Source organism: Loxodonta africana, chromosome 8 (assembly GCF_030014295.1).
Source record: "Loxodonta africana isolate mLoxAfr1 chromosome 8, mLoxAfr1.hap2, whole genome shotgun sequence".
NCBI classification, from domain to species: Eukaryota; Metazoa; Chordata; class Mammalia; order Proboscidea; family Elephantidae; genus Loxodonta; species Loxodonta africana.
Genome location: NC_087349.1, coordinates 42,051,615 through 42,064,231, shown reverse-complemented (window position 1 = coordinate 42,064,231; position 12,617 = coordinate 42,051,615). Strand labels below are relative to the sequence as shown.

The 12,617-nt window shown below is 36.3% G+C and overlaps 1 protein-coding gene across 4 annotated transcripts in view; it reads right to left on the bottom strand.

Annotated features, from left to right (window-relative positions):
• COG5 (component of oligomeric golgi complex 5) overlaps positions 1–12,617 on the bottom strand; it is a 330,055-nt gene that overhangs the window by 176,931 nt on the left and 140,507 nt on the right. For all 4 annotated transcript variants that reach the window (XR_010322654.1, XM_003407008.4, XM_064289835.1 and 1 more), the window contains exon 7: positions 2,886–3,016. Coding sequence is in view for 3 of the 4 variants with exons in the window: in XM_003407008.4 (XP_003407056.3) it covers positions 2,886–3,016 (131 nt within the window). In the remaining variant the exon portion in view is untranslated. The remainder of the gene's footprint in view (positions 1–2,885; positions 3,017–12,617) is intronic.

Here is a 12,617-nt window from a genome sequence, read left to right as displayed (position 1 = left end):
CTTATTAAAGAAGGGGGAAAGCAGGCACTTCAGACCATGATTCTACCTCTTCCTAGCTGTGCAATCTTCAGCTAATTTCCTAACCTTTCCAGGCCTTTGTTTCCTTAACTATAAAAAGTGGATAATTATATCTTTCTCACAGATTTGTTACAGCAAGTCAGATAACAAATGTAAAGTGACTAACACAAAGCCTGGCAAAGAACAGACATTCAATAAAGGTTAGCTTCATTCTTAATTCCTAAACTGCCTGATGACACAGTTGAATGTCACCTCTAGTTTGTTATCCAAAAAGAGACTAACAGAGCTGTCTAGTTCCCAACACAGGGTCTTTTTTACTAGAACACTCTGCTTTCTAGAAAGTATTATCTCAGTGATGTCATTATCTCAGCAAAGCTAGAACCCTGACTTTCTGAAATATCCCACAGGCTCCAGGTGTGAGGGAGGCAGACATACATGCCCAAACCCAGAAATAAATGATGTTATAAATACAAATAGCAATTCACAAATGAGAAAAACAGTATAGACTCAACTGAACCAGAATGTTAATACTGGCAGATCAGTACATTTTCACCCTTTAGGGAAAGATATGTAGGAACCCAAATTATATTCAGAACATAACTTCAAACATATTGGATCTAAACAAGAAAAAAGAACTAGATAATCTTAATGGCTAATGTCAACAAACTAGGATAATATGACCCTTAACCTTACAGCCTTACAAAGAGACATTATTTCCATCCACTGAGGAAGAGGAAATCCTGGTGGCGTAGTGGTTAAGTGATATAGCTGCTAACCCAAGGGTCGGCAATTAGAATCCGCCAGACGCTCCCTGGAAACTCTGTCCTATAGGGTCGCTATGAGTCAGAATTGACTCGACGGCACTGGGTTTTTGGAACTGAGGAAGATCTACCCTCCTCCGAACCATGCAAATTTATATTAAAAAATTATAGCTCTCTAGCTCCCGTTTTCTAAGATCCACACAGATCACCCCACATCTACCCATTTAGATGCACAATACTTCTACGTTTCTTCTTCATCTTTCTAACTTACCTTTTCTAATTTGATCAGAAACAAGTGAACAACCACAGTTATCCACTTTAATAACCTTTTGATCAATGTAATACAATCTGAATATATAATAAAACTATCAATACTTAAGGAATATTAATTTCCTAAAAGTTTGTCAGTTCTTTAATTTTTAACACGAATTTTAAAAGTCTAAAGCAAGATCAAAAGTGGCAATCATTAAAATGTACACAAAAATAATAAAATATGTAAAATACGGCTTACTTAGGAACTATTCTAGAAAACACTTTCTCACTCAAAATATTACAAGAATACAAAAAAATTAACCTTTTAAAGTAACCATTCCAATGTGGCATATTAAAGTCACCCATCCCTACTACGGTGTTTTAGTGCTACATTATTGTTCCTTTCCAGAACACCTTGGTTTGACTGCCATGATTCCTTGGTTTGACTGCCACCTTAAAATATTAAGTATTGGATACATAAAAATAAAGAAATAAATAAAACCTCAAAGAAGGTATAATCTGCATATGTGGATGCAAAGCTGGAGAGTTGAACTGAGATGCCATTTCTTAAGAAGGCAACTACTCTTTCTTCCTTAATTCAGAGCAGAAAAATTGATTAATAGAGTTCTGTTTGCTTCTCTTTTTAAGATCTTAATAAGGTATCTTTTCTTATTTGATGTAGTGACGTACCTAATTCTTTAACAGATTGAAAGCTGTATCCTCCTAGGGAGACCTAGAGTTAAAAGATAAATGACGAAACAGGTAAAACTAGTTTCTAGTGCTAGAAGTCAGGACAATAGTCACCTCTGGGGAAGAGTGGTAGTGACTGTGAGAATGAAGATACTCCAGGAGTGTTGGTAAAGGATATCTCCTGATGTGGGTTTTGATTTCACAGGTGTGTACACATCGTGATATTTCATGCTATATGTACATTCATGATTTTTTTCACTTTTCATTATGCATGTAACACTTCAATTTAAAAAGCTTATTTTAAAAAGTGATGTTCAATTGTTATATTTTTTAAATTACAAGTATTAAGACTCACAAGTCAAACAAGTACCTTCCTGATTTTTAGAACACTTAAAGAACTACTAATAACATTATCTTTGTCCAATACAAATGTACAAAATGAAACTCTTGGTTTAGGTGATATTAAAAAAGCTGAATAGTATAACTGTATTTGGGTCTAATCCAAATGAAGAAAATATGAGTACATTACAAACGTAAAAGAACTAAAGTTTAACGCTAATTTGTTGATTCTAATATTATCAATACCTTTGAGTTTCTTCTAATTGAGTAAAATAAGCATCAGGATATTGAGACCTAAGGAGAAATCATGAGTAAAATTTTTAAATTATGGCATAGTGATTAAGGGTATAAGCCTCTGGAATTAGTATGCTTAAGATTCGGATATAACTATACCATTTACTAGCTGAGTAATCTTGGACAAATTATTTAAGCTCCCTGTTTCCTCATCTGAAAGAAGGAAATAACAATAGTACCAAATTTACTGGGTTGTTCAGAGGCTTAAATGAGTAACAGTGTCTTGGACAAAGCAATCATGCTCAATAGGTGTTAACTATCTATTTATCTACATATATACATTATATAAAATACATTTCATATTGCATACACTACATATTAGAAATCTTAGTGTCTACTTTTAGTAGGATTAAATATATTTCTGGTATAATTTTCTTTATATTTTTATACCCTATTCTCAATTCAAACTGTAAAGCATGTAGTTTTTCACCAGTAAAATGCGGATATACATTACTTTTTGAACTAAAAGTCAAATAAATATTCATCTGTAGTAAGCCATATTTTTCACATTAAAAAAAGCTATGTTATTACCTGAGTCTCCACACCCTGCTCCAGTAGGCGCTTAGCTTGATTTTCCACCTCAAGTCGAGCTCTTCCAATAAAGAGTAGATCATTTTCTATTACTTCTATTCCAGAAAGATCTATTCCTTGAGAAAGATAATCTATTTAAAAAACAAAAAACAATACAAACACATTCAAATATTTCAATACCAAATAAATACCAAGGTATCAAAACATGTATAACTTATTAAAAAATACTATAGATTTACTGTTGAATACGGTTTCCTTTCAAAAAATCAACATTTAAAAAAATACGGTCGCCCACATATTTTCTCTTTAATAAATAACTTTACTGTGGAGCTAAATATTTCAGATAAGATAAAGTTGGTAAACAAGTATAGAAATTATGATTATTATAAGTTGAAAGCAATGTCAACAGACTGTATAAAATCTATTATCAACTTTATTTTACTGTAAATAAATATCCTGAAAAGCCCGGAAATCTGCGGTTATAAAAGTTGTATTCTATAATATAAAAACATTTGAAACAAATATCCAACATTTGGAGAATGACTAATAATTACGAAAACAAACCTTACCATGCAGCCAGTTTATATGATCATGCAGATAGATCTACAGCTAGTTACACTAGAGGATCTCCATGGTATTATTGAATAAAAAAAAAGTTAGAGAGGAATTAACTCCATTTACAGAATTATAAGTTGCCTGGGTGGCACGGAAACGCTGGTGGTGCAAGTGGTTAAGTGCTACAGCTGCTAACCAAAGGGTCGGCAGTTCAAATCTGCCAGGCGCTCCTTGGAAACTCTATGGGGCAGTTCTACTCTGTCCTATAGGGTCGCTATGAGTCGGAATTGACTCGATGGCACTGGGTTTGGTTTTGGTTCTGGGTGGCACAGTTTGCACTAGCTGGTAACAGAAAGGTTGGCGGTTCAAAGCCACTCAGTGGCACTGGGAAGAACGGCCTGGCAATTTACATCCATAAAGATTACATCCAAGGAAACCCTATGGAACTCAGTTCTACTCTGTAATACATGGGGTCACCGTGAGTTAGAATTGACTCAGCGGCATGGTTTTTTTTATAGAATTGTATGCACAAATCTGCAGAGCAAAAAATGTGAAAACATGTCTACCAAGATGTTAATGGAGCCCTGGCGGCACAGTGGTTAAGAGCTAGGGCTGCTAACCAAAGGGTTGGCAGTTCAAATCCACCAGCTACTCCTTGGAAACCCAATAGGGCAATTCTACTCTGTCATATAATGTCCCTATGAATCAGAATCGACTCAACGGCAATGAGTATGGGTATGATGTTAATAATAGTTATATAGAATTTGGGTAATTAAATTTTTTAATTAAATTTTCTGTTTTGGCTTAACCTTAAAAAAAACATACCTAAAAACTAAAATGCTATGAATGAATACCAAGGTGTAATTAAGAAACTTAGATATAGTTCCAAAACTCATATTTTCTATTTCAACAAGATAAATTATTTCTAGAAATAAAATTGATTTAGTCAGAAGATGACTTAGTTTTGCCAGTTAATAAAATATCAAATGTATTTTTTCTTCATCACATTATCTTAATCAGAAGTAATTTTTTATCTTTAAGTTTTATTAAAATATATCACTAGCACTTACACACTATCATCTTTTTCTTAAGCTTAAGGTTGCAATATACTAAATCAAATCAAATCAAACCAGTTGCTACGGAGTTAATGCCGCCTCATGCTGACCCCATGTGTGTCAGAGTAGAACTGTGCTTCATAGGGTTTTCTTTTCTTTTTTGTCCCTTCTTGCCTTCTTGTCTTTGCTTTGGGGCTGGTGTGCCCATGAGTCTTGTATATATGATTGAACTATGAAGCATGTCCCACACACATGTTATTGTTGGCTATATAGGCCCGTCTAATCTTTGGCTGAAGGGTGAACCTCAAACCTCAGGCGTAACTTCAGTACTGAGTTAGAAGTGTGTCCAGGGGGCCATATTTGCAGGTTTCTCCAGTCTCTGTCAGACGAGCAAGCCTAGTCTCCTTTTTTGTGTGTGAATTTAAATTTTGTTTTACATTTTTCTCCTGCTCTATCCAGTACCCTCTATTGTGATCCCTGCCAGAGTAATCAGTGGTAGTAATGGGGCACCATCTAGTTGTTCTGGGCTCAGCCTGGCGAAGGTTGTGGTAGTTGTGGTCTATCAGTCCTTTGGACTAATCTTTCCATTATATTTGGTCTTCTTCATTCTCTTTTGCTTCAGCCAGGATGGCACCAGTAGATGTATCTTAGATGTCCACTCGGAGGCTTTTAAGATGCCAGCTGCTACTCACCACAGTCAGATGTAGAACATTTTCTGTATAGGTTATGTTATGCCAATTGAGCTAGATGTCCCCAAAGACTATGGTCCCCAAAGACTAAGGTCTCAGGGCATTTGGATGTGTCTTTGAGCTCCATAGGGTTTTTGATGGCTTGTTTATTAGAAACAGATCAGCAAGCCTTTCTTCCAAGGCACCTATAGATGTACTCAAACCAACAACCTTTTGATTAGCAGCTGTCATGGGTTGAATTATGTCCCCCCAAAAATGTGTGTATCAACTTGGTTAGGCCACAATTCCCAGTATTCTGTGGTTGTCGTCCATTTTGTAATTGTTATTTTATATTAAAGAGGATTAGGGTGGGATTGTAACACCACCCTTACCCAGGTCACATCCCAGGTCCAATGTAAAGGGAGTTTTCCTGGGATGTGGCCTGCACCACCTTTTATCTCTCAAGAAAAAAAATGGAAAGGGAAGCAAGCAGCGTTGGGGACCTCATACCACCAAGAAAGCAGCACTGGGAGCAGAGTGTGTCTTTGGACCCGAGGTTCCTGTGCTGAGATGTTACCAGACCAAGGGAAGACTGACGATAAGGACCTTCCTCCAGAGTCGACAGAGAGAGAAAGCATTCCCCTGGAGCTGACACCCTGAATTTGAACTTCTAGCCTACCGGACTGTGAGAGAATAAACTTCTCTTTGTTAAAGCCATCCTCTTGTGGTATTTCTGTTATAGCAGCACTAGATGACTAAGACAGCAGCCAACTACATTAACTATTGTACAACTCAGGAACTCCTACAACATATTGCCTAGGTAAAACTACATTAAACTATCCAGTACAATGCTAACTAACGACTTATTGTTGTGAGTTGTCATTGAGTTGATTCCGACTACGGCCAGATACCAGCACTCAGATATCTGTTAGCTAAACACTGTTTTATTAGTTCTATGTAAGTGGGCAAAAGGAAATAATGTAACAGGTAGCTAAATAATGGTTACTACTGCTAATTTACTGCTAATTGTACTACAACCATAAGCACTTTTTCAAAAAATGTGTGTTTCTAAAGAGACATGCAGCTTATCACAGTGAAACCACTGATTTGGTCTCCATTGTTTTTGTTTTCCTTTCCAGAATGTCATGTAAATGGGCTTATATAGTATATAAACTTTTGAGACTGGCTTCTTTCACTTGGCATAATGTGTTTCAGATTGAGCCATGTTTTGGTACAAATCAATAGTTCATCTGCTTTTATGGTTGAATACTACTCTAATATATGGATTTACTATACCTTTTTAACCATTCACCTATTAAAGAATATTTGGGTTGCTTCTACTTTTTGGGAAACCCTGGTGGTATAGTGGTTAAGTGCTAGAGCTGCTAATCAAAGGGTCGGCAGTTTGCATCCACCAGGTACTCCTTGGAAACTCTATGGGGCAGTTCTACTCTGTCTATAGGGTCGCTATGAGTCGGAATCGACTCGACAGCACTGGGTTTGGTTTTAGTTTTCTACTTTTTGATGATTATAAGTACAGCTGCTACAAACATTCATGTAGAAGTGTTTGTGTGAATATAAGTTTTATTTCTCTTGGATAAATACCTAGGAGTGGAAGTCCTGGATCCCATGATAAGTGTATGTTTAGCCAGGTTCCACCATTTGCTCTGCATGCTTGTCAGCACTTAATATTCTCAGTTTTTTTTTTCTTTTTATTGTTGTTGAGGTTTTTTTACATATGGACATGCACCATAGCACGGTGATTGGTCCTCCTTCAGCCTCATGAAAGAATAGGGGCTTATTTCCTGGGCAGGGTAAAAGAGTCTCTAGAGGAGAGGACATGGGAATTACGTTAAAGTGTGCATGCTAAATTTTGGGACAGAATTCTCAGTTTTCTCCTCTATCTCAATCCCCAGAATAATTGTATGATTAGAAGAACTTTCCCTTGGGAATGTGAACAGTCCAACAGAAGAGATATGGGGGTTCCTCTACAAACGAGCTCTGATGGATGACCAGATAGTGAAGTCCATAATCTCTAAGTCCCAACCACAGGCTCAGAGTTTCCAACCGACTTTTAGTCTTTCTCCACTATTAAATATGAGCATACAACAAAGTGTTTTCTACATCTGAACAAAGCCTCTAACATGAAAGATAAAGTGAACAGAAAAAAAAAAACTGGAAAGAACAAAAAACAAGTAGGGAGAAGAAAATGTCAAAAAAGACAATCATTACAGAAATCCAAGGTGATATTATATCCATGAAAAAAAAGCAAGAATAAATTGTAGCAGAAAAGGAACAGTCAGTCAGGCAACAAAAATGTACTCTTGGAAATTAAAAGTATACCAAGAGAAATGAAAATGTCACTGGAAAGTTTAAAAAAATGGAGAAAACCTCCCAAGAATGGACCATAAAAAAACAGAGAAAAATATAGGTAAGTAAAAATTAGAAAACTAGCCCAAGAGGTTTAAGAGCAGAATAATAGGAGTTCCAAAAAAAGAAATGTGAGAAAATGGACGTTTAAAAATCAGCAGTAAAATAAAGAGTATCCAAGGCTACAGGATGTAAATTCTAGAATAATGGAGTCTACAAAATGCCCATGGTTGAAAAAGACAAGGCATATATCATGGTGACATTTCGGAATCAAGAACAAAGAAACAAATCCTACAGACTCAAACTAAAAACACAAGGGAAAGATTAGTCCAAGGGACTAATGGATCACAAGAACCACAGCGTCTACCAGGCTGAGTCCAGCACAACTAGATGGTGCCTGGCTACCACCAGCAGCTGCTCTAACGGGGACCACAACAGAGGGTCCTGGACAGAGCAGGAGAAACATGTAGAACAAAATTCCAATTCAGAAAAAGACCAGGCTTGCTGGTATGACAAAGACTGGAGAAACCCTTAAAGCATGGCCCCCAGACACCCTTTTAACTCAGTACTGAAGTCATTCCTGAGGTTCACTCTCAGCCAAAAATTCCAAAACCTATTTCGGTGGAGTCAATTCCGACTCACAGCAACCCTATAGGACAGGGTAGCACTGCTCCATAGAGTTTCCAAGGAGCGCCCGGTGGATCTGAACTGCCTACCTTTTGGTTAGCAGACGTAGCTCTTAGCCACTACAGCACTAGGGTTTCCAGTCAAAGATTAGACAGGTCCACAAAACAATAATACATGCAGCTCAACCATGTACACAAGACTATATGGGCACACCAGCCCAGGGGCAAGGATGAGAAGGCAAGAGGTAACAGGAAAACTAGATGAATGGAAAAAATTCAAGGTCAAGAAGAGGAGAGTGTTGACATGTTGCGGGATTGGCAACCAATGTCACGAAACGATAAATGTATTAATTGTTTAATGCAAAGCTCATTTGCTCTGTAAACCGCCTAAAACACAATAAAAAAGGAAGGAAAAAAAATGCTACAGACTCAAGGAGTGAAAACGTAAGTCACCTACAAAGGATCCACAATCAGCAATACTGAAAACCACGAAACAGTGTAGTACTGTCTTCATATTTTTATAGATTAAGTTCCTATTTAAAATTCCATAATCAGCTAAACTAGTAACCAAATAGAAAGGTTAAAGAGACGTCTTCACATGTTAAAGGTATCAAAAAAATTATCTCACATACACCCTTTCTCTGAAAACTACCAGAAGATACTCTCCATAAGACAGCAAACCAAGAAAGAGAAAGACATGGAATACAGTACACAATGGATTTAACGTAAAAGAAAGGCAAAATAAATGTCCTAGTTAATGGTAAAGAGAGATTCTGGGATGATAGCAATAAAAGAGATTTCAAGAGTAACTCAACCTAGAGAAGGACACACATCTTAATATTAATTTAATGTAACATTAAATGTAAATTACATTAAGTTAATATAATAGTATGTCTGAACATAATGAGACAAAATTTCAATAATTAGTGGAGAGTTCAGGGTTAAATCAGTGATGTTGTCATTATCTTTTAAACAGATTTAAAAAAAAGAAAGAAGGTTTTTATATTTGTCCACACAGTTACCATTTCTAGTGTTTCTTTGTTCCTTTGTGTAAATTCAGATTTTTATCTGGTATCATTTTCTTTTTGCTTGAAGTATTTGCTTTAATATTTCTCTTAGTGCTAGTTTCCTGGTGTTGAACTCTTTAAGCATTTATATGCCTGTTGTTGTTGTTAGGTGCCGCCGAGTCGGTTCCGACTCATAGCGACCCTACGCACAACAGAACGATACACTGCCCGGTCCTGCGCCATCCTTACAATCGTTGTTATGCTTGAGCTCATTGTTGCAGCCACTGTGTCAATCCACCTCGTTGAGGGTCTTCCTCTTTTCTGCTGACCCTGTACTCTGCCAAGCCTGATGTCCTTCTCCAGGGACTGATCCCTCCTGACAATATGTCCAAAGTATGTAAGACACAGCTTCACCATCCTTGCCTCTAAGTAGCATTCTGGCCGCACTTCTTCCAAGACAGATTTGTTCGTTCTTTTGACAGTCCATGGTATATTCAATATTCTTGGCCAACACCACAATTCAAAGGCGTCAATCCTTCTTCGGTCTTCCTTATTCATTGTCCAGCTTTCACATGCATAAGATGAGATTGAAAATACCATGGCTTGGGTCAGGTGCACCTTAGTCTTCAGGGTGACATCTTTGCTCTTCAACACTTTGAAGAGGTCCTTTGCAGCAGATTTGCCCAATGCAATGCATCTTTTGATTTCTTGACTGCTGCTTCCATGGCTGTTGATTGTGGATGTAAGTAAAACAAAATCCTTGACAACTGCAATCTTTTCTCCATTTATTATGATGTTGCTCATTGGTCCAGTTGTGAGGATTTTTGTTTTCTTTATGCTGAGGTGTAATCCATACTGAAGGCTGTGATCTTTGATCTTCAAGTCCTCTTTACTTTCAGCAAGCAAGGTTGTGTCATCTGCATAACGCAGGTTGTTAATGAGTCTTCTTCCAATCCTGATGCCCCATTCTTCTTCATATAGCCCAGCTTCTCGGATTATTTGTTCAGCATACAGATTAAATAAGTATGGTGAAAGAATACAACCGTAACGCACACCTTTCCTGACTTTAAACCAATCAGTATTCCCTTGCCCTGTCTGAACAACTGCCTCTTGATCTATGTAAACGTTCCTCATGAGCACATTTAAGTGTTCTGGAATTCCCATTCTTCGAAATGTTATCCATAATTTGTTATGATCCACACAGTCAAATGGTAAGTGTGTGGGAAATTAAGTAAATTAAAAAACAAGGGAATTATTAACTTCAGGGAAAACAAAAAGAATAATCCTTTTTAATTTTACTTAAAAAGTAACATTTTTAAGTTTTGTGAAATAAACTACTTTTCAAAAGGGCTATAGTATTTCATGCTTTTTTTCAGGAATCTATGGGAGTCACCTAACCACAAATAGTACTGGATATTACCACCGCTTTGAATATTTTTTACGCTAATGAAAAAATGTTTTTACTGATGGACTGACATGAATTTTTAAATGATGAGGTAGAATACCCATTGTTTATTATTGTTGTTGTTCTTGTTAGGCGTGGTCGAGTTGGTTCCGACTCATAGCGACCCTTGTGTACAGCAGAATGAAACACTGTCCTGTCCAGTGCCATTCCCACAACTGTCATTATGCCTAAGCCTATTGTTGCAGCCACTGTGTCAATCCGTCTCATTGAGGATCTTCCTCTTTTTCCCTGACCCTCTACTTTACCAAGCATGATATCCTTCTCCAGGGATTGATCCCTCCTGATAACATGTCCAAAGTACGTGAGATGTAGTCTCACCATCTTTGCTTCTAAGGAGCATTCTGGTTGTACTTCTTCCAAGACAGATTTGTTCATTCTCTTGGCAGTCCATGGTATATTCAGTATTCTTCGTCAACACCACCAACTACTGTTTACTAACTTTATTTCTTCTTGAGGATCTCTTCATAATTTCTGACCTCTTATCTATTGCTTTTCTTAAATCGTTCTATATTAGTTATAAAATAATACTCACTGTTTGTCTATCATATTTGCTATGAATATTTTCTCAGTGTGCTGATTTTTAAATTCTTATTTGCTTACTTAAATATTTCCTCCTGAGACCATTCTCAAAACAAAACCGTGTCAGTAAATTATCGAAAAACCTCCGTATTTGATACTTCTACACATCCCAAATTAAGCAATTCCAGACTAACGCCTGCCTTTACAAAAGCAAAATGTCAAAATATAAAACTGTAGGTTACAGAGGGTTACATGGTAGACTGATGAATATCTAGACGGGAAAGCTGCCCTTTGAACAAAAATTAAATCCCTGAAGTTAAAATAAATTGTATTGGAAAGATTGGGGTTTATCACAACAATTATGTTTTAAGTTGTTCTGGAGCATCTATCTTTCTTCTTAAGCAAAATTAAAAATGATTATTCTTGTTTTCCCTTAAGTTAATAACTCCCTTGTTTAATTTACTTAAATTTCCATGTACTTTATCACTGATTTAACCCTGAACTCTCCATTAATTATCCAAATTTCCTCTCCATGTTCAAATATACTAAGAATTATATTAATTTAATGTGATAGTAAATATATATTAATCTTAAGACATGTGCTTAAGATAGTAAATAACCCAAATTAGAGATTGTATAAAGAATACAAATGTATAAAGTTACTAGAGACTACTGAGCTAAATGACAAAATTAAGACAAAACAAAACAACTATAAAACTACACGAAATAACATGGATGCTGCACAGTTATAAAACTGATAGAATTAATTTATCCAATCAAAAATGAGATTTGTGTTTCTATATACTGAAAATAATAATGCCCTAGAATCCTCGTTTGATATTTTTAACAAATGGCTAAGGGGCTCCATGTATATCAATAGTTGCCCAATCTTTTAGAAAAATTACTTTATGCACACGAGGTTTATCTAAACAAACAAATTAATTAAAAGGAAAAAAAACCTTATTTCCTGAAAAAAACCTTAGAAAACACACGAAGTTAGAGAAAAAGTAAAGGTCACCCAAAATTCCATCAAAAACAGCTACATACAGATTTTTATTTTCATTTCCTTATTCAGGACATAAACTGTATTTTTTTTTATTGTGGTAAGAATATACATACCAAAACCAATCAAACCCATTGCTGTCAAGTCAATTCCAACTCATACAGTGATCCTATATAGCAAAACCAAAAAACCAAACCAAACCCACTGCCATGGAGTCAATTCTGACTCATAGTGACCCCACAGGGCTTCCAAGGCTGTAAATCTTTATGGAAGCAGACTGCCATATCTTTCTCCTGCAGAGTTGCTGGTGGATTTGAACCACCAACCTTTTGGTTAGCAGTCAATCGCTTCAACCACTGTGCCACCTGGGCTCCATATATAGCAAAACATTTGCCAATTCAGCAATTTTTATATGTATAATTCTATGACATTGATTACATTTACCATGTTGTACAATCATTAAC